Source organism: Sycon ciliatum, chromosome 5, assembly GCF_964019385.1.
Source record: "Sycon ciliatum chromosome 5, ocSycCili1.1, whole genome shotgun sequence".
In the NCBI taxonomy this organism is placed as follows: domain Eukaryota; kingdom Metazoa; phylum Porifera; class Calcarea; order Leucosolenida; family Sycettidae; genus Sycon; species Sycon ciliatum.
Genome location: NC_088647.1, coordinates 28,938,671 through 28,962,258, shown reverse-complemented (window position 1 = coordinate 28,962,258; position 23,588 = coordinate 28,938,671). Strand labels below are relative to the sequence as shown.

General features: G+C 47.6%; 2 protein-coding genes across 2 annotated transcripts in view; both read right to left on the bottom strand.

Annotated features, from left to right (window-relative positions):
• LOC135818259 (uncharacterized) overlaps positions 1-23,588 on the bottom strand; it is a 202,863-nt gene that overhangs the window by 101,655 nt on the left and 77,620 nt on the right. The gene's annotated exons all lie outside the window — the stretch shown is intronic.
• On the bottom strand, positions 21,266-23,523 carry LOC135816490 (uncharacterized). The gene has a single exon (XM_065329687.1). It carries the CDS (start codon positions 23,521-23,523, stop codon positions 21,796-21,798), a length of 1,728 nt encoding a protein of 575 aa, XP_065185759.1. The 3' UTR covers positions 21,266-21,795.

Genomic DNA, 23,588 nt, shown 5'->3' with positions numbered 1-23,588 from the left:
TAAACAGATTCTCTGCTCTGACGAGACCAGTTGGTGTGTATGTGTTGGGATTAGGATTGGGTGAAGTTGCGTTCCGTACCAGCCGTGGCTACACTGGTCACGAAACGTTCCGAGGTTAGCGATCCAGCCAGACGAGGCTAACCGGAACGCTGTCCGAGCTAGTTATCACACATGTATGATGTGCATGTAGGAACATGTACAAACTACTTTCTCATCAGTCGGATGTAATGGACCTTATGCCATTTGTACAGATCCACGAAATCCCGTAGAATCCCGTAGACCCGGTAGGGTGTTGAATGTGCAGGACCCTATTGTGTTTCTGCTATTTCCACTAAGAAATGGGGCCTGAAGGCATTTCATACGAAAACCTTTTTCTGAAAAAGATCTAGGTAGTTCTAACCAAAGTGAAGAAGCTGGAAAAGCGATTGTTGGCTATTGAGTTATGACGCTAAAAAGGTCAAATGCGCATGCATAGCACACAATGAACACCCTACCGGGTCTACGGGATTCTACGGGATTTCGTGGATCTGTACAAATGGCATAAGGTCGATTTAATCATCCCTTCTTGCTTTTTTACTGCCAGATATCGCTGGCAGATAACACTTCACAACATAATGTCATGCCCCAAGTGCTGCAAATGCACAGTCATCCACGATTAACAACAGTCATCTCTGCTGCGAGTGTGTCTCGCCAAACACTAATAATCAGTGACATCATAAAAATTAATGATTTCCAGTGTAGTGAATGTCGTTTTGAACTGCGTCCTCAAGTATCACCTAATCTAAAATAGTCCTTTCACTGCTAGCAGCAAGCGGAAAATCTTGATGCTCGCAGGAGACTGGCGACCAGGACATGTTCTGCTTGTGATTACAATGAGAACTGGCCACCTGCGACGGAACAATTGTCTGTGAGCTGACCCTCCACATTGTGAACTCGTCAGAGACATACCCAAAACTGTGCTTCTCCGGATGGCAGTTGTTCGCCATGGGACATTAGCCAGCTAGATCGATGGGATAGGGGATAGAGGGAACGATCAGAGTTGACTTGCGAACGCTGCACAGACAGTAAATACTTTTAAAAGCCTTTGAGAGCCGATTGGAAATTTCGAAATTCTGCATGTTTTCAAATTGTTTGGGACGTAACTTCAGTTCTACTCACTCAATCTTCACAATCTTGGGCTTCCTGGAAAGGTCTCCGCGAGAGGAAGAGACTGAGGTCACGCATGATGACCAGGACGAAAAACTATTTAACCAACAGGCTCGAACCAACCACGTCGTGTGGCATGTGCAGTACATGATTGCGCATGCTTGATTATGACATGGGGCCGATATATGAACACGACCGTGTTTATCTTGTGACGAGGAGTTGATGCAGGCGAAAGGCGCAAAAAGCATGACATTGTACACCGGTAAGATGTATTACGGATCCACGTACAGGGTGTACATGTGTATGATGTATTCCACGTACAGGGTGTACATGTGTATGATGTATTCCACGTACAGGGTGTACGTGTGTATGATGTATTCCACGTACAGGGTGTACATGTGTATGATGTATTCCACGTACATGTGTATGATGTATTCCACGTACAGGTGGTGGATCAAAGACTACCTTTCCGCCTTCGTGAGATTCCCCATGTTCAGACGTTAGGTGCAGCTTTAAACTGGTGCGGAAGGATAGATCGGATCCACCAACCAGCCAGAGGTCATAGGCCAACATGAAAAAAGAATTTGAGAAACACAAATGACCGCCACTATTCATTCACGTGGATAATGCATGTCAGGAGACATGGGCAGCAGCAGGTAAACACGCACCTACATGTATTCTTATTTTTTATTGTTTTATTCCAAGCAACACATGGCTGGGGTAGCCAATGACCACTTTGCGTGGCGATTGCAGGGTTTTTAATAGCTTTTTATTGCCAACCACGGCTATTATTATTATTATTATTATACGCATTCCCGCGTTGAAGTGTAGCAGCAGTATGCTGCGTCCACAGCTTCGCTTATGCAGAATGGCTTGGGTGAGAGGAGAGGGGAGAGAAAGCAACAAGGCAACCAACATCTATGAAATTGGTCACAATAACATGAAGAGAACCAACCTACATATGCATGATTGCACAAGAATGGAGACGACAAAATATAATGGCTATAATCATTGTGCCACAAAACCGGTACACAGGAGATCTGTCGACAATGTAACGAAACATAAAACTCAGTTACTCAATACAGGTTCCACTAAATTACAAGACGGCAACCACGGCAACCACGGCTAACAAGGAAAAAAGTAAGAAGTCAAAAAGAAAAGGAAAAGAAGAAAGAAGCAAATATGGACTAAAATTGTGGTCTACTGGTAAAGCAAGGCGTTCCTGAATGCTGTTAAAGTAGAAAGGCCCTTTGTCTCCTGGTGCAGCTTAAGCCAATGCAAAAAGCCAATGAAACGGGGGGGGGGGAGTGTAGCAAGGCTGAAGAGCGGGCTAGAGGAAGGGAGAGTTGGTTCCTAGTGGAGCTATCCCGTCGGACATGTACATTGTATTTGCTGATACTGCAGAACCAGCAAGGCAGCCTATGCTAGTAGTTGGTGGATAGGCGGAGGGAATTTGATTGAGAAAGTCTATCCTAAAAAACGGGAGTTAATACATGTACGTAACGTTGTTCGCGTGGAGGTCGTGAAGCCTGCCTTTGTTCTCGAGTTGCATGCTTCCACTCAGGTCAGGTAGAGAATCCCGAATGTTCCCGTTCAGTTCCAACGCCTCAGTCAGATGCACGAAGATCCGCATCTCTCCTTGCACCGGTGTTCAGAACTCCCTATCGATGAACGGAGCAATACGCAATCACCTAGGGGCACGGCCAAGAAATACACCCAGTCACATATCGGGCAGCGCAACGCATCGCTTCTTCCTCGAGTTCTTGCGCGTCTCTTGCGTTGCGCGCCGTGGAGAGCGTCTTGTTTTCGGGTAATGCCGATTCTCACCTGTCGGCTAAGCTGATTGTTCTCAGATGTGTGACCGGCATGGAACATGCAATCAGCTGCAAGTACATGGACATTTACGTATCTGCATGTCCATTCCAGCATACCAGTGCACTATTAGTATTACAAAATGTACTGCAAAGTAATGACATGAACTGCACAACACCGTCGGCTGGTATGCGGGGTTACTACCAAGTCATTGCTGCCTTTTTTGCCTGGACATTTGGAGGTTCTTCACGTTTGCTTGGATACACTCGCCACGGGAGGTTCGCTGGCCATATTGCGGTGCCCGTTATAAATTCGCTTGAATCTCAGCACTCAAAGATCAGAATTCCTTCAAATTTTCAGTATATGTTCCTTGACATCCACTGACGACATTGCAACCAAGAACTGTGGAAAGTATACTGGTATCATGGAGAAATGCAGGAAAGCAATTTTGGAAAAAATGCGATAGCCGGGCATGATTTCTGCGCAGTTTTTCTCAAACATGGTCACTTGAAGATAAACACATAACACTGCAAAATGATCAGGTACCAAGGGGCTAGGGATGTTGCCTAAGCACAATGCGATTACAGTTCCAATGGTGTGCCACTGCAGCCTTGAAATAACAATGCACGTGCGCAAGATAACTTGACTGAAGTTCAAGGTCCATTATTTTGTTTCTAACAGAAGATCTTGTGTCCTAAGAAGGCAACGGATCTAGAATGGACCGTACAGAACCAGAAAATATATACTTTTACATACAAGATATGTACAGCATTTCTAAAAAACTGCGCGGAGTGCCCATAATACCCCTAAAATCAGTGAAAAATACACCTAAAAATTACATAAAAAGGACTGATAGTGGAGTGCTACTGAAATATTTTCACATATCTGACCTGAAGTTGCCATTCAGAAACCACCTTTTGTCATATGTAGTGCCCTCTTTCTCAATAGTGGTCTCCTCCCAGCCTTTCCTCTGCCTCCTTCTCCTTTTCCTGCTCTCCTTTTCCACTGCTGATGACTTGCGGAGGGACTTCTTCACACGCCATTGGACTTCTAGCTCAAGCGCTGCCTTCGTGTGATTGCCATCAATGCATCCACACTCTTTCAGCACACTGAGCAAGGTGATAGCGCCGTTGTTGAAGTTGAGCACTGCCAAACTACTTGCCAGCTGAACGGTTTCGACGGAGCAGAAGCCTTCCTTCGGACACATTCTCCAAATGACGTTGTTGAACGACTCGTTCGCATTCTGCGTTGCACCCATCTGGCAGCGCTCCAGCAGACTTCGTTCGGACAGCTGCATGTAGATGGGCTTCACGACTTCTAACACAGCCTTTGGGAGAGGGTTCTTATGCTCATAAGCTTGGCGTGCACCACTCTGCGCCTGCTGCCACTTGCACCACGAGTCTGGACCTTCCGGACAGAATTGATGCTGCGGCGTAGCATCTGTTGAGCAGCAGTGCATGAGCCCAGCCCAGATGTCCTTGGCCATTGCTTGCAGGTCTCCGACATTCCTCCTGACGGCATTGCCATAATTGGTCTGGAGACGCTCCATCTGCCTGTCAGTGAGACGGCCCTTTCCACTGAGACCGATGCCATCGCTCAGCTTCATGCCCTTGTGTTGCCGCTTCAGTTCCCGGAGCCTATTGCCAACACGCTTCTGCACATGGCCTATGCATTCTTCCTTGCTGATGGCAACACCATCATAAGGGTCCAGGTCGCACACCTTCTTATAGCCTTTGGAGTCGCCATCTCCGATGTACGACGTGTACATGAGGCCTCCGCGTGTGCCCACAGACCGCTGCCAAATATCGCACGCAGCTTCACTCTCCATACCGGGTGCAGATGCCGCTGTGTTTATGCTGCACTTGTGATTATCCAGCCAGGTTGAAAAGGCTTCCTCCGTGATTGCACCACTTCGCTTCTTCTCAGTCCAGATCTTACATTCGTGACAGTATCGACCCTTCACTGTGATGTCCAGTACACGGCCGCTCTGGAAGGAGATGCACGCGAACACACCATACAGAGACGAATATCCCCTGCGCATCCAAGTGCCGTCGAACGTCACTGCGACGTGGGTGGAATCTGTCATGGCACGCAACTCAGCTGCGGATTGAACCATGTCAGTTTCAGCTAGCTTTACGGCTGCAGCAAGGACAACTTCCTGGTGGCTGCGGTACGCTTTCTCCGTTACAGTAGCAGGAAAATTCATTACGCCGCAAAACTTTCGGAGTCCACCATGGCCACGTCCAATGCATCGCATCGCCAGTACAGATCGTCGATTCAGATCATAGCTCCTGCCAATTTTCTTGCTCAGAGACGTACTTCCACTGTGTCCACACAAAGCGCATTGAAGTCGCAGGGTCGATCCAAGTCCAGTGTCATGACAGTTACTGATGATCATGTCTCCCTTCGTGCACTTCCTACAGACAGTAAATTGATCCATCAGTTCCTGGAGACACTGTAAATCCACGATCTTGTAGCCAGAGACAGACTCCTCAACATCAGGATAGAATGTATCATCATCATACTCCTGGCAGCTATCACTGGACGACTCGTCTGAATCACTGTCACTCGAGCACACAAGCTCAGATTCAAATTCCATGACCATAATCACTAAGCCATTTTGGCCTCGACGAAATCTTCCGAGAGGAAGCGCTCTGCGCCGCTTCAACGGTGCCTTCTTCCACAACTGGTACAGAGCTTGACTGCTTTGGGGCGTAGTATCTCCTTTTCTTCCTCCTATGGCCACTTACAGAGCTGCTGGTGCTTCTCTTTCGTTTCCCCATGTTCACTTTCACGATCACAAACAAAAAAACAAAGATTTTTTCCTTCGCGTGGCGTCGTGGCGCTGCAGAACGTCATACGCGATCAAGGAAGCACGTGGCAGCTCTCCATGACTACAAAAACAGAAGCCAGGGTCGCTTACCTGGCGAAGTTGAATCAAAAACGCTTGATTTTGGACTAAACCAAAATCACAAAAATAATTAGGCAATTGTAAACATTTGAGTATTTTACATTTGAAATTTATCTCGACATACTTTAGCTCATAACTCCACTTCTACTCAACCGATTACGCTCAAATTTGAAATTCTGGCACTTCAAATATCCTAAGACAAGATTCCATAGCAAAAAGTTCAAAACTCAGAAATTCATTTTTTGACCCTCTGAACCTCGTTTTAAAAAAACATGCTGTTGGTTGACAGCATGTAACAAGGTTGAGGACACCGTGTTCGCAAACAGTGACCTTTCTACAACCATCCACGGTTGGTAGAGCCCCAGTCTGTTGAGACCACCTGAACCGTGTGGATCTTAGACCCGGTTCTGACCCTCTTTATTCTAGGGGAGTTTTTTCTAGACTTCTCCTAACGTGAATCGTGTATTCTGTGATCGCTCCTGGATGTGTTCTTGGTTTATACCAGTAGCGAAATTGCAGGGTGTGATCTCAGAGCAAAGATATGCCTGTCACTGCATGTATAAGTACATGTATGGTAAGACCTGTGACTAACGACCACCCCTTGGGGCCAGAGAAAGCGGTCTTTAGTGGAAGGTAGTCCTTAGTTAGAGGTTTTCACCGCGCAACCATACTCTTGTTCATGAATGTGAGACCGTCTGTGCCTGGCGAAGTGGTCTGAAGCACAGTAAAAGCTGTAACTAAAGACCACCGTGAATAGCGACCAGCCTGGTACTAAAGACCACTTCGCCAGGCACGGACGGTCTCACATTTATTATAATGGTTGTGCGGTGCAAACCTCTAACTAAGGACCACCTGCCAATAAAGACCGCTTTCTCTGGCCCCAAGGAGTGGTCGTTAGTCACAGATTTTACTGTACCAGGCTGGTCGCTAATCACAGTGGTCTTTAGTTACAGGTTTTACTGTATAGCGTTTCCACCCTCATGCGGATGAAATTGTGGCGCGAAGGACCCTGCGCGACTCAAGCCAAGGCGGTAGTTTCAAAAGTTTTTTCGCCTCCATCTTATGCTCACTTGCAGTGGGCAGTCGCCCTTGGCGGAAACTGCTGTCCTTACGCATGCATTGCACAGGACACAGCACAATTGCAATGTCACATTGTGATGACTGGGTGTGTTGGCCAGTGCATTTTTGAACATGACCAGTAAAGCCATGACTGTGAACAGGGCTGATACGCATTGTAACTAAACAATAGGCGTGAGCATTGGACTCTGGAAAAGTACGTAAATAATTTCATTACACAAGGCAGAACAACAGACACCAAAAAGCTTTCTCGTAACTCCGAGTTTCGTGTTTCAAAAAACACTCATCAGGCGATAAAACATAATAGTGCTATTCGCAAGTTACATGTACATTGTACATGTATATGGTGTACTAGCTGTGCTAGTACTTGTTAGCAACAATCCGAACTAGCGCACACACTGCACTGCATTGCTTTGTACTGCATTCACGACTGACGTCATGCGCTTTGTTTTGCTGCGTAATCACAAATGGCACCAGCCCATTTTGCGGAAAAGAAAAACAAATCTTGCTTGCCCTGTTGTGCTCTTCCAGACAACGGATCGTGCTTCAGCAGTGTTTCTTTTCCCACCATCCCTCCCTATCCAACTTATTCACACCATCATAATTATCGTACCCACTAATCGGGTCCACTCTCACAACTGGTGTTATCTAGCTATTTGCTGCGGCTCTGCCTTGCGCTATATTACATCCATTTAGCATTGCAGCTCTACGTTGAGCTAACAGCAGCTCTACTTTGAGCTAACAGCAGCTCTACTTTGAGCTAACAGCAGCTCTACTTTGAGCTAACCGCAGCTCTACTTTGAGCTAACAGCAGCTCTACTTTGAGCTAACAGCAGCTCTACTTTGAGCTAACCGCAGCTCTACTTTGAGCTAACCGCAGCTCTACTTTGAGCTAACAGCAGCTCTACTTTGAGCTAACAGCAGCTCTACCTTGAGCTAACAGCAGCTCTACTTTGAGCTAACAGCAGCTCTACTTTGAGCTAACCGCAGCTCTACTTTGAGCTAACAGCAGCTCTACTTTGAGCTAACCGCAGCTCTACTTTGAGCTAACAGCAGCTCTACTTTGAGCTAACAGCAGCTCTGCTCTGAGCTAACAGCAGCTCTGCTCTGAGCTAACACCAGCTCTACTTTGAGCTTCAAACCAGTTGTTTCCAAACCAGCACTCCTCAATCCAAAGATGCCTCTTTGTTGACTTGTTTGTGTGAGGGATGGGGCTAATAGGGCAATTATAATGTTAAATGTAGGCTAAAGCAGTGCTACAACCACGACACGTGAGGCGATAACACCAGCACTGGAATACACTGTGACTCTAAATTGCATTAAACAGGTATCCACATGCCCGTCTCTTACTCTGTATGTAAACATGGTAAAAATTCACCTAGGGTTCCCAGTAAAAAGGCAACGCCTGTTGGGACTCCCCTAGTAAAATAATAAAATCTACTACTACTACTACTACTACTACATGTATGTACAGTGTACATGTAAGTATACTTGCACACGTACATCTACAGTACAATGTACGTCACGAGTCGATGGTGATCACTGCACACTGCAGCCAACAACAACCACAACATCCAATCAAAGAAACCTGACTTCAGAGTGATGGTGAGCGTCGAGTTTGCTGGAGAAATGTCAAGACATGTAGTGTGAAGACAAAAAAAAACCAGCACACCCCGCTGTGAAAGGAATGCATGTAACACGATAGTAGTGCAGCTAGTTCTGCAATAGAATTCAATTATTTCTAAGGTCGAAGTGCAAGTACATGTACACGTACATTGTACACGTGATTGTAGATTTAAAGGGGAAGTTAAGGCAAAAATTAAAATTTCACCAGTTGTAGTCTTCGGGGTGCTGAGTCGAATGGTCTTGGTCCGAGAAAGCTGAGACGCTCCCTTCCTACTTGAATCCCAATCGAACTCGCGCACTTCCACCGAAACTGGGTGACTGCGCCCTACTAGATGGGGATTTGTATGTAAAATGTCACTAAAAGCGCCATTTCGTTCTTATAAAAGCACGGATGACCGCGATTGGCCCATATGTTGTAGTCTTTTGGACGCTGAGTCGACTGGTTTTGGTCCGAAAAGGCTGCGATGCAGCGTTCCTCCTTTATTCCCAATCGAACGTGGTTGAACAAGCGGTCACGTGCTCCTGGGTGCCCAAATCACCTGGTCACCACGCCAGCAGGTGACAACTTTCACACCAAGGTTCAACTCGAGTGACAGGACTGCACCCAAAAAAGGTCAAACAGGCTAGTAAGTTGTACCCTGCAGGCACGGTGACCAGGTGACTGGCGTACGCAGCAGCACGTGACCGCTTGTTCAACCATGTTCGATTGGGAATAAAGGAGGAACGCTGCATCGCAGCCTTTTCGGACCAAAACCAGTCGACTCAGCGTCAAAAAGACTACAACATATGGGCCAATCGCGGTCATCCGTGCTTTTATAAGAACGAAATGGCGCTTTTAGTGACATTTTACATACAAATCCCCATCTAGTAGGGCGCAGTCACCCAGTTTCGGTGGAAGTGCGCGAGTTCGATTGGGATTCAAGTAGGAAGGAAGCGTCTCAGCTTCCTCGGACCAAGACCATTCGACTCAGCACCCCGAAGACTACAACTGGTGAAATTTTTTAATTTTTGCCTTAACTTCCCCTTTAAACCTCTGATGCATTCTTGACAGCTTTCCTTCTTCCGGAACGAATGCATGTTTCTCAGCTACATGTTCGAATCAAGTTAGTCAGAAAGTTTGAGTTACACACGGCCAGCAGCACTGAGCCTTTACTCTCTGTACTGCGACAGGCATTTAGTCCCAACTCCAGCACATGCACTCTGTTGTGGCGACTCCACTCGCCACGCCAGCCAGCAACACGACTTCAAGGTGTTCTATTATAATGGCATGTACATTCTCCATTTTTTTAATGTCTCTACTGTAAAACCTGTCAAGGCGACCACTCGGATAGGGCGACCACCTGTCGAAGAAGACCACTGAAACCAGGATGCTATTTCCAGACAAATGACCCTCGATAAGGAGACCACCTGGTAACAGAGACCACATTTTGAAGGTCCCTTGAGTGGTCGTCTTAGACAGGTTTCACTGTCCCTTTATTGAAGTGATTTGTGTGATTGAAAAAGCTGCATAGAGGAATTCTACATTATACATGTAACTTGGAATACATTATCTACTCTAACTTCGAGTCGTTTTGCAGGCTCATGTGCTGAATGAGGTCGGCCAGAGAGCGCATGTTGTGGCACTTCGACTACATCATGATGAACACGCATAACCTGCTTACCCTCCCATGCCTTTCTCTTTAATAGACATAGCAAAAATGTATTTGGTAAGTGTTCTATTTTTAAAGGAAATGACCAAAATGTAACATGTTATCTGTAGTTTGTGTGCAACACTAACACTAACAGTTATAAGTAAGATGTTGTGTAGTCAGAAGGTGCAAATAAATAATAAATTGCACGGTTTGCGTGAGACTCGGGCCACTCGGCTGGAAGGCGAGTTTTCCGGAACCGCCGTGGGAAGGTGCAACAGCTATCATAATACTGACTGATGTGATGCTGACATTCAACGACCTAATGATCGGGTGATAAGTGTTCTATCTTCAGGAAAGCACGTTTGTTGTTTACTTCGCACAAGCTGTTCATATCAGGGAGTAGCACAATACCCGATATTTTACTACTCACTGGTTCATAGTGATGTTTCTATTGGCAAGGATCATTTGGGTCTTGAATTCGATTTGATGTAAATACATTATGTGTACATGGAGACCTCGAGCTTAGTAAACAGGCCATCAACTGTGTTGTGTCATTGTTCTTAACCCTTTAAGAGCCGCCCCGTACTTTTAAGTGTTGGCACAGGACTACATGCAACGTTAGGTGCTAATTGACGCCTAAGCTTTCTCATGCCAATCCAAGAGGCGAGATCAAGACAGTTAGTGTTTGGACAGCAGCAACATTTCTGGCTCTGGCTTGACAGATGAATTATGCTAATGCCAAGGTAGACAATAGTTTAGTAAACACACTGACCCTCATACACTTGCTGCGCGCCACAACGCAGCCAAAGTCGCAAAAGGCCAGTGGGGTTATCTGGGCACGTCGAAACGAGAAGGCCAAGTACGCGATATAGCAGTTTCCGGTTGTGTGCATGATAGCTCTGTTGCGGTTATTATCATTAGTGATGCATATGTCCTTCAGCACTGTTTCCTACCACTTAAAAATGCTCGATATGAACATCTTCCGGTTGTTCTTCATGTAGACTATAACAGCGATTACAAGCTCTAGGTGTCTGTCGACAACACCAGTACATGTATTCAGAATCCATGTCATTGTGTGATCCTGAGGAGTCGAACTCTTCTGACACCCGTGGAGAATACAGTGTAGTAGTGCTGTACTGTGCTGCATCAGGTGTTGTGTGGTGCACATGGACATGTATCATTCTGTACACGCATTGCTCGTTCCACTACATGCCGTCGCACGTTCTTATCGTGTAGTTCAGTTCTCCCTCAGATCGGATTCACACTATGTCATTCACGGCATGCAGAATAGCTCCAGGGCTTCGCCATGCTCGCCTGGAATGGTCAGCTACATGTATGTATGTACAAGCATAGAGTCGACCTGCTTTGTACATTTGTATATGGAGGACCCAGAGAGACCAGGAGACATAAAATGCGAGTCACAAAGTCTCCTCCTCCCAAGGATACTGGACCAAAAAATGCAAGGACTAAGGAATTCGAGCAGGAAGCCTTCCCCAACGAGAAGCTCATGGATGTCTACTTTACCAAACTGCTCCCGGCATTCCGTTTCTTAGGAGGCACCGCTGGTGTCACCGTCCCCAACTTCCCTGAGGCTTCAGGCAATTTAGGACTAATCGATGCCAGGAAAGACTCCAGCTTGATGACTTTGGTGTTAAGTCCATCGCCTGAGGCAGGCATCGGCATCAAACCGAGAGAGAAGACCTTCCGTTACATTTTCCTTGTGCAGCGACTAGTTTGGCGTCTCACCACTTCCCCACTGTCGTGAAATGCCTGGCAAAACACGACGGTACACACCGCATGAAATCTAACTCCAATCCCGGTTAAAACAGCTAGCATTTTATGTGATATGCACGAACTGTCCAGTAGTGATAACACATGACACGCACAACTCGTGTTGGGAACCTACAATTATGATTTGCAAAATGGTGTTGACCCGGACGTAACAGAGCAAAAAAGTGCACATCACTTCACAGGGGTCTGTTTGGGGATGTTCAAGACACACAATGTAGTCACTGTACATGTACATGTACATGTACAGTGGCTCACAATTATTGTACAAGTCATGTAGATCTACAGTACATGCCCCGGCCTGGGAGCATGAACATGTAGATCTACAGTACATGCCCTGGCCTGGGAGCATGAACATGTAGATTTACAGTACATGCCCTGGCCTGGGAGCATGAACATGTAGATCTACAGTACATGCCCTGGCCTGGGAGCATGAACATGTAGATCAACAGTACATGCCCTGGCCTGGGAGCATGAACATGTGGATCTACAGTACATGCCCTGGTCTGGGAGCATGAACATGTAGATCTACAGTACATGCCCTGGTCTGGGAGCATGAACATGTAGATCTACAGCACATGCCCTGGCCTGGGAGCATGAACATGTAGATCTACAGTACATGCCCTGGCCTGGGAGCATGAACATGTAGATTTACAGTACATGCCCTGGCCTGGGAGCATGAACATGTGGATCTACAGTACATGCCCTGGTCTGGGAGCATGAACATGTAGATTTACAGTACATGCCCTGGTCTGGGAGCATGAACATGTAGATCAACAGTACATGCCCTGGTCTGGGAGCATGAACATCTAGATCTACAGTTCATGCCCTGGTCTGGGAGCATGAACATGTAGATCAACAGTACATGCCCTGGTCTGGGAGCATGAACATGTAGATCTACAGCACATGCCCTGGCCTGGGAGCATGAACATGTAGATCTACAGTACATGCCCTGGCCTGGGAGCATGAACATGTAGATCTACAGTACATGCCCTGGTCTGGGAGCATGAACATGCAGATCTACAGTACATGCCCTGGTCTGGGATCATGAACATGTAGATCAACAGTACATGCCCTGGCCTGGGAGCATGAACATGTAGATTTACAGTACATGCCCTGGTCTGGGAGCATGAACATGTAGATCTACAGTACATGCCCTGGCCTGGGAGCATGAACATGTAGATTTACAGTACATGCCCTGGTCTGGGAGCATGAACATGTAGATCTACAGTACATGCCCTGGCCTGGGAGCATGAACATGAAGATCTACAGTACATGCCCTGGCCTGGGAGCATGAACATGTAGATCTACAGTACATGCCCTGGTCTGGGAGCATGAATATGTAGATCTACAGTACATGCCCTGGCCTCGGATCATGAACATGTAGATCTACAGTACATGCCCTGGCCTGGGAGCATGAACATGCAGATCTACAGTACATGCCCTGGTCTGGGAGCATGAACATGAAGATCTACAGTACATGCCCTGGTCTGGGAGCATGAACATGTAGATCTACAGTACATGCCCTGGTCTGGGAGCATGAATATGTAGATCTACAGTACATGCCCTGGCCTCGGATCATGAACATGTAGATCTACAGTACATGCCCTGGCCTGGGAGCATGAACATGTAGATCTACAGTACATGCCCTGGTCTGGGAGCATGAACATGTAGATCTACAGTACATGCCCTGGTCTGGGAGCATGAACATGGAGATCTACAGTACATGCCCTGGTCTGGGAGCATGAACATGGAGATCTACAGTACATGCCCTGGTCTGGGAGCATGAACATGAAGACATAAGACTAAGTAACGGTTTTATCCACTTCAAATAATGCGTGCACATTGTACTTGTTTCAACCAAGAACTCAGCAACCGTGTGCGTTTCCTCAATTCTCAATTGGCACGCTACAAATGTCGGCAACAAATGTGCTGATAAGATGGATGTGCCCTAGCGCGTTGACGGTAAGTCTGGCACATCTCATATCTATACATTGTACAGTCATGTATATGACTGTGTATCAAGCATCTGCAGCATGAATATGTTCTTACAATGAGAGATTGCGCGCACACAAGATATGAATGCGTGTATGCTTATGGGCGTTCGTGCGTGTGTTTGTGTGTGTGTGTGTGTGCGCGCGTGCGTGTGTGTGTTTGTGTGTGTGTGTGTGTTTGTGTGTGTGTGTGTGTGTGTGTGTGTGTGTGTGTGACGTGAGACCCCACTCGAACTGACTTCCTTGGTGGCTTGTGTGAGGCACTGTATTTAGTATCATCTTCCGTGGTAAGATGATCAGGGTTGAGCGTCAAGGTGGGCGTCCATGCGCCCGTGCGTGTACATGTATGTGAACATGGACATGTACATGTATGCGTGTGTGTTTGTGTATGTTTGTTTGTGCATGTCTGTGTATGTGTGTGTGGTATGTTTGCGTGTGTGAAAGTGTGACCGGTCGAGATTTGTTTGTATCACCGAGTAACGGCGCAGTAACGCCATCGCTCACACCTACAATTGTAGGTTTAGCAGGTGGACTAACAAGTCGCACCCTGCCACGTTCAAGCCGACGCAGAAACGGATACTCCGACGACGGGAAAACACAAAGACATCACTTAAAGGGGAAGTTGAGGCAAAAATTAAAATTTCACCAGTTGTAGTCTTCGGGGTGCGGAGTCGAATGGTCGTGGTCCGAGGAAGCTGAGACGCTCCCTTCCTACTTGAACCCCAATCGAACTCGGGCACTTCCACCGAAACTGGGTGACTGCGCCCTACTAGATGGGGATTTGTATTCAAAATGTCTTTCTTTATCCACTGACGATGTTGTTCAGAACAACGAAACGTCTGGAGAAGTCTTTGTTCTAAATGAGAAAAAAGTTTGAAGTTTTTGGGGACGGTTGGCGGTTTTCGTGCTCTGAGGATCAGCCTCAGCGGCACTCCTACAGCATCCCTTAAGCAGTGACCAAACCTTTGTGTACCTTACGATGTCACTTGATGAGAATCTAGACCTAGCCCTGGTGGGATTCAAGGACCTAATTGACCTGGGCGAGCGGAAATCAGTAGACCAACCCTCAAGCCTTTCTCGCCCGGAACTCGTCAAAGAACTCCGGAAGATGGGCGTGGGAGTGCTGCCGCAGCCAGCAAGTCCAAACGGTACGTTGGAACAATTGTCTAGCCTTGTATCATGTGTTTCAACCTTGTCCAAGGAGATTGTTATGTCGAGGGAAGATAGAGACAGCACAATGTTGGCCCTGAAATTGGAAATCCAAGAGCTGAGGCGTGAAGTAGTAGAGCTTCGTCAACAGAAGTGTTCCATCCCTGACCCCTTACCACACACCGTACCCACGTACACATCCCAACAAAACGTGGCCATGGGACCTCCAGCTGCGAAGTCCTACAGTAATACCGTACGCACCCAGCATGCTGCAACACCACAAGGTACAAGTCCAAGTAGTACCCAGACCCAGCCTGCCCAACAAAGCCCAATGTGTGCTGCATGCACCAGTGATACTTGTAGTTGTACAGTCCACGCAGCCGACACACAATGCTGTGAAGCAGGGGTCACTGGCATATGTAGTACAGAGCCAACACAGAACACGTGGAAAGAGGTGAACCATAGACGAAAAGGACGGCAGGACAAATTCACGGACAGCGTATCCAAAGCTCTGCGGGCTACTATAACCTCTCGGTACGTGAAGGAATCACCTAACACGGAACCTGCTGATCCGTGCGTCCTGACAGGGGTGGTGCCCATCAACAAACTTGTGCTCTACGTTGGAAGCATCAACAGCGGTTGCAACGCTCACTCCATCAGAGACTGGTGCGAAGCGAGGGACGTGGAGGTATTAAATTGCTCCGTCATGGAGTCCAAATACCTTGGCACATCGTATGCCAGAGTCACTGTGGCTGCAGAACATGAAGAGCGTGTACTAGACAGAGCCTTCTGGCCCGAAGCCATCAGCCACTCAGTACGCAAGTGGCGTTTTGCGGACAGCCCCAAAGTGACGAAGCCAGCTTCCAATGCGTAACCTTTATCCCTCCTCTTCCACTTCAACCCCTGCGCCTCTCAACGCTCTTGCCCCACCTTTCTTCCCCCATTCTGTACATGCTGCTACTCACCGACTTACAATCTGTGTCCTTAATGCTCGCTCCATAGCAAACAAGTCTGGCGAACTCATTCAAATCTGTGAAGATCACACACCCAGCGTAGTATGCATCACAGAGACCTGGCTAACTCCCACACAAGCTTTCCACGTGCCACACTATGAATGCTTCCGTCGAGACCGACCTGTTTTAGAAAATAGACAGAACCGTGACCCACACAGGGGGTATGGAGGAGTTCTAATCTTAGTTCGTGAAGGTCTGTGCACTTCCATTGATCAGCTACCGGATTTTCAGCAACCGGGCTTGGAAGCGCTAGCACTTCGGCTTACACTCGCTGAACATAAGCTTATCTCACCTTCTGACCTGCCAACAACCCACCTAACAGTAGCCTGTATCTACCGTGCTCCTTCCCCGTCGACGGATGACTTCTCGACTTTTCTCGACCGCCTCCAAATAGCCCTGCAATCAACACAAAGGAAGCCCGAAGCCCTTGTGATATCAGGCGACTTCAACTGTAGGTATTCCGGCTGGTGCTCAACTGACCAAACGGATGCACAGGGTCTGAGTCTTGACAACCTCTTCTCATGCTATAATTTGACCCAATCGGTAACCTTTCCCACCCACCTCCGCTCGAATGGACTTGGCAGCTGTCTAGACCTTATCGCGAGCAACATCCCTAACCAACTCAACCACATTCAACACCTGGCTCCTCTTGGCGCATCAGACCATGCCGTCCTGCTGGCTGAGTTCTCCTCCTCAAAGTCTTCCCCCACAGCAGCCAGCACCTGCCGTAGCCCACCATCTACACAAAAATACAATGTCCTGAGTGCCACGGATAACATGTGGAATGCCATGAATGTTTTTCTCGCAGCTGTACCCTGGTCTCAGGTCCTTGCCTCCCACTGCATCGACACGGCTGTCTCCGCATTCACTGACATCCTTGAAGGTGCCTTGGACCTATATATAGGAAGATCCTCACCTCCTCGTCGGAAATCACGCCACAAACCCTGCCCCTGGATGACTCCATCACTGAAAGCAGCTATTAAAGTCAAGAGCGATCTCTACAGCATCTACCGGAAATACCCATCCCCTACAAATTTCAACAAATGCAAACACCAACGTAACTATGTAAAATGCCTTTCCAGATCCTGCCATCGCTGCTACATCCGCAACCTCCGTGCCACGATATCTCCCACAAACCCTCGCCTCCCATCCCTCCCTGTGCTCATTCGTCAACTGCGAAATCCTACCAGCGCCCGGGTTATACCTTCGAAGATGGTGGGCCCCAATGGTCGAACAAGCACCTCTCCGGCATCCATTGGTAACTTATTGAACCGCCACTTCGTTAGTGCTGGCTTACAGGTTGATCCCGATGCTCCTATTCCCACTATTTCCTCTCTACCTCCACCAGCAACTACATTGCACTCCCTGATCATCACCTCATCGACTGTTCACAAGTATATTGCAAGACTGCCTCTGAACAAATCCCCCGGAGCTGATAGGATCACCAATGAGATCCTCAGGAAACTGAGCTACTCAATTGCCCGCCCACTCTCCATTCTTTTTAACCTTTCCCTCTCATCCGGCACATTCCCGTCACGATGGAAGTCAGCCACTGTCATTCCAGTGTACAAAAATAAAGGCGACAAGAACAACCCGTCTAATTACCGACCAATCTCCCTCCTGTCCTGCGTCTCCAAACTGCTAGAGAGAATAGTGTACGACCGCTTGTACGACCATATCTCCCCTCTTCTTCATCCCGCACAATCTGGCTTCTGTCGTAAGGACAACACATCCCTGCAATTATCCCGCATAATCCAAGACCTCTGCTCCCTAAAAGACCAGCGGCAGGTCTCCTGCATCTGTTTCTTCGACCTCTCCAAGGCCTTCGACACCGTGTGGCACAAGGGCCTGATCGCCAAACTTCGTGCCCATGGTGTCTCCGGCTCCCTACTCGCCTGGATAACTAGCTACCTCTTGGACCGAAATCAGTGCGTCACAGTAAATGGAACCTTATCTGACCCCGAGTCTGTGACATCCGGAGTGCCCCAGGGCTCCATTTTAGGTCCCCTGCTCTTCCTCACATACGTTAATGACCTCCCCTATTCAATTCCCAATATTTCTTTGTTTGCAGATGATACCACTGTCCTTGCTTCCTCCCCATCTCACGCCACCCTGTACCCCAAAGTTCAGACCTGTATCAACGACATTGTTCACTGGATGAGCACTTGGTACCTTAAGCCAAATGTGACCAAAACCGAGCTCCTCCTGTTTCCCCCTCCCACAGATCCAGTGCCCATCTTCCACTTTCCCGATGATCCCGGTCACCCTATCTCTGTAGCGCCCCACCATAAACACCTTGGCATTGTCATAGATTCCGCCCTCTCCTGGTCTCACCATGCTGATCATGTGTCGTCCAAAGTATGCCGATCTGTCGGCATAATGTCAAGTCACTTGTCCCATTTGCCCAAAAATTGCCGGATTAATTTTTATAAATCATACATTCTTCCCCTCTTCACGTACGGCTTCCCTGCCTGGTCCACCATTAACAAAACCCACATAGGTAAATTAGAAGTTCTCCATCGCCGTATACTGCGAATCATATTCCGTACTGATCGTTATACCTCAAATCTAGACTTGTATGCTGCTGCATCCACTACCACTCTGCAACATTACCTTGATGCTTCCAAGTGCACCCTGGCGCATTCAATTTTCCTTGACCAGCACCCTGCTCATTTACAGTCCCTTAATTGGTTCAATTCAGGTGGCACCACCCGAAGCTGCGTTCGTCTCCCCCTAGCTAGGTCTACCCTATTCGTAAATTCCCCTTTCTTTTCCTCCTACTCCACGTGGCTCCAACTGCCTCCCAGTGTTAGACAAGCTCCAGATATGCCCAAATTCCGTACCCTCGTCAGACAGCACTTCAGTATCTCCCAGTAAACAAAGTCACAGTCACCACTTCCGCTGCATAGCTCGCTGAGCATCCCATTGCTTTGTAAGTTGCTAATCCCTTCCCACTTTGTGTACGTGCTCTTAATTTTCTTTTTTTCTCTTCTTCCGTGGTTGGTCTCACCCTCTCCTCAATTCAATTGGCTGTCTTGACATGCCACGAGGTGCAGAAATAAATAAATAAATAAATAAGTATCGTAAAAATTTCTATCGTTATTAAATGTTATCAAATATACCACTCTTTGGTCTAGAAAGAATACTTTTTGATATTACAATGAGAGTGAATAATCAACGGCTTGTCCACCAACTCTTATTCAAAATGTCACTAAAAGCGCCATTTCGTTCTTATAAAAGCACGGATGACCGCGATTGGCCCATATGGTGTAGTCTTTTGGACGCTGAGTCCACTGGTTTTGGTCCGAAAAGGCTGCGATGCAGCGTTCCTCCTTTATTCCCAATCGAACATGGTTGAATAAGCGGTCACGTGCTCCTGCGTACGCCAGTCACCTAGTCACCGTGCCTGCAGGGTACAACTTACTAGCCTGTTTGACCTTTTTTGGGTGCAGTCCTGTCACTCGAGTTGAACCTTGGTGCGGAAGGATAGATCGGATCCACCAACCAGCCAGAGGTCATAGGCCAACATGAAAAAAGAATTTGAGAAACACAAATGACCGCCACTATTCATTCACGTGGATAATGCATGTCAGGAGACATGGGCAGCAGCAGGTAAACACGCACCTACATGTATTCTTATTTTTTATTGTTTTATTCCAAGCAACACATGGCTGGGGTAGCCAATGACCACTTTGCGTGGCGATTGCAGGGTTTTTAATAGCTTTTTATTGCCAACCACGGCTATTATTATTATTATTATTATACGCATTCCCGCGTTGAAGTGTAGCAGCAGTATGCTGCGTCCACAGCTTCGCTTATGCAGAATGGCTTGGGTGAGAGGAGAGGGGAGAGAAAGCAACAAGGCAACCAACATCTATGAAATTGGTCACAATAACATGAAGAGAACCAACCTACATATGCATGATTGCACAAGAATGGAGACGACAAAATATAATGGCTATAATCATTGTGCCACAAAACCGGTACACAGGAGATCTGTCGACAATGTAACGAAACATAAAACTCAGTTACTCAATACAGGTTCCACTAAATTACAAGACGGCAACCACGGCAACCACGGCTAACAAGGAAAAAAGTAAGAAGTCAAAAAGAAAAGGAAAAGAAGAAAGAAGCAAATATGGACTAAAATTGTGGTCTACTGGTAAAGCAAGGCGTTCCTGAATGCTGTTAAAGTAGAAAGGCCCTTTGTCTCCTGGTGCAGCTTAAGCCAATGCAAAAAGCCAATGAAACGGGGGGGGGGGGGGAGTGTAGCAAGGCTGAAGAGCGGGCTAGAGGAAGGGAGAGTTGGTTCCTAGTGGAGCTATCCCGTCGGACATGTACATTGTATTTGCTGATACTGCAGAACCAGCAAGGCAGCCTATGCTAGTAGTTGGTGGATAGGCGGAGGGAATTTGATTGAGAAAGTCTATCCTAAAAAACGGGAGTTAATACATGTACGTAACGTTGTTCGCGTGGAGGTCGTGAAGCCTGCCTTTGTTCTCGAGTTGCATGCTTCCACTCAGGTCAGGTAGAGAATCCCGAATGTTCCCGTTCAGTTCCAACGCCTCAGTCAGATGCACGAAGATCCGCATCTCTCCTTGCACCGGTGTTCAGAACTCCCTATCGATGAACGGAGCAATACGCAATCACCTAGGGGCACGGCCAAGAAATACACCCAGTCACATATCGGGCAGCGCAACGCATCGCTTCTTCCTCGAGTTCTTGCGCGTCTCTTGCGTTGCGCGCCGTGGAGAGCGTCTTGTTTTCGGGTAATGCCGATTCTCACCTGTCGGCTAAGCTGATTGTTCTCAGATGTGTGACCGGCATGGAACATGCAATCAGCTGCAAGTACATGGACATTTACGTATCTGCATGTCCATTCCAGCATACCAGTGCACTATTAGTATTACAAAATGTACTGCAAAGTAATGACATGAACTGCACAACACCGTCGGCTGGTATGCGGGGTTACTACCAAGTCATTGCTGCCTTTTTTGCCTGGACATTTGGAGGTTCTTCACGTTTGCTTGGATACACTCGCCACGGGAGGTTCGCTGGCCATATTGCGGTGCCCGTTATAAATTCGCTTGAATCTCAGCACTCAAAGATCAGAATTCCTTCAAATTTTCAGTATATGTTCCTTGACATCCACTGACGACATTGCAACCAAGAACTGTGGAAAGTATACTGGTATCATGGAGAAATGCAGGAAAGCAATTTTGGAAAAAATGCGATAGCCGGGCATGATTTCTGCGCAGTTTTTCTCAAACATGGTCACTTGAAGATAAACACATAACACTGCAAAATGATCAGGTACCAAGGGGCTAGGGATGTTGCCTAAGCACAATGCGATTACAGTTCCAATGGTGTGCCACTGCAGCCTTGAAATAACAATGCACGTGCGCAAGATAACTTGACTGAAGTTCAAGGTCCATTATTTTGTTTCTAACAGAAGATCTTGTGTCCTAAGAAGGCAACGGATCTAGAATGGACCGTACAGAACCAGAAAATATATACTTTTACATACAAGATATGTACAGCATTTCTAAAAAACTGCGCGGAGTGCCCATAATACCCCTAAAATCAGTGAAAAATACACCTAAAAATTACATAAAAAGGACTGATAGTGGAGTGCTACTGAAATATTTTCACATATCTGACCTGAAGTTGCCATTCAGAAACCACCTTTTGTCATATGTAGTGCCCTCTTTCTCAATAGTGGTCTCCTCCCAGCCTTTCCTCTGCCTCCTTCTCCTTTTCCTGCTCTCCTTTTCCACTGCTGATGACTTGCGGAGGGACTTCTTCACACGCCATTGGACTTCTAGCTCAAGCGCTGCCTTCGTGTGATTGCCATCAATGCATCCACACTCTTTCAGCACACTGAGCAAGGTGATAGCGCCGTTGTTGAAGTTGAGCACTGCCAAACTACTTGCCAGCTGAACGGTTTCGACGGAGCAGAAGCCTTCCTTCGGACACATTCTCCAAATGACGTTGTTGAACGACTCGTTCGCATTCTGCGTTGCACCCATCTGGCAGCGCTCCAGCAGACTTCGTTCGGACAGCTGCATGTAGATGGGCTTCACGACTTCTAACACAGCCTTTGGGAGAGGGTTCTTATGCTCATAAGCTTGGCGTGCACCACTCTGCGCCTGCTGCCACTTGCACCACGAGTCTGGACCTTCCGGACAGAATTGATGCTGCGGCGTAGCATCTGTTGAGCAGCAGTGCATGAGCCCAGCCCAGATGTCCTTGGCCATTGCTTGCAGGTCTCCGACATTCCTCCTGACGGCATTGCCATAATTGGTCTGGAGACGCTCCATCTGCCTGTCAGTGAGACGGCCCTTTCCACTGAGACCGATGCCATCGCTCAGCTTCATGCCCTTGTGTTGCCGCTTCAGTTCCCGGAGCCTATTGCCAACACGCTTCTGCACATGGCCTATGCATTCTTCCTTGCTGATGGCAACACCATCATAAGGGTCCAGGTCGCACACCTTCTTATAGCCTTTGGAGTCGCCATCTCCGATGTACGACGTGTACATGAGGCCTCCGCGTGTGCCCACAGACCGCTGCCAAATATCGCACGCAGCTTCACTCTCCATACCGGGTGCAGATGCCGCTGTGTTTATGCTGCACTTGTGATTATCCAGCCAGGTTGAAAAGGCTTCCTCCGTGATTGCACCACTTCGCTTCTTCTCAGTCCAGATCTTACATTCGTGACAGTATCGACCCTTCACTGTGATGTCCAGTACACGGCCGCTCTGGAAGGAGATGCACGCGAACACACCATACAGAGACGAATATCCCCTGCGCATCCAAGTGCCGTCGAACGTCACTGCGACGTGGGTGGAATCTGTCATGGCACGCAACTCAGCTGCGGATTGAACCATGTCAGTTTCAGCTAGCTTTACGGCTGCAGCAAGGACAACTTCCTGGTGGCTGCGGTACGCTTTCTCCGTTACAGTAGCAGGAAAATTCATTACGCCGCAAAACTTTCGGAGTCCACCATGGCCACGTCCAATGCATCGCATCGCCAGTACAGATCGTCGATTCAGATCATAGCTCCTGCCAATTTTCTTGCTCAGAGACGTACTTCCACTGTGTCCACACAAAGCGCATTGAAGTCGCAGGGTCGATCCAAGTCCAGTGTCATGACAGTTACTGATGATCATGTCTCCCTTCGTGCACTTCCTACAGACAGTAAATTGATCCATCAGTTCCTGGAGACACTGTAAATCCACGATCTTGTAGCCAGAGACAGACTCCTCAACATCAGGATAGAATGTATCATCATCATACTCCTGGCAGCTATCACTGGACGACTCGTCTGAATCACTGTCACTCGAGCACACAAGCTCAGATTCAAATTCCATGACCATAATCACTAAGCCATTTTGGCCTCGACGAAATCTTCCGAGAGGAAGCGCTCTGCGCCGCTTCAACG

Excerpts from the sequence above, each read along its gene's own strand:
- LOC135816490 (XM_065329687.1), bottom strand. The coding sequence starts at position 23,523 with ATGGTCATGGAATTTGAATCTGAGCTTGTGTGCTCGAGTGACAGTGAT.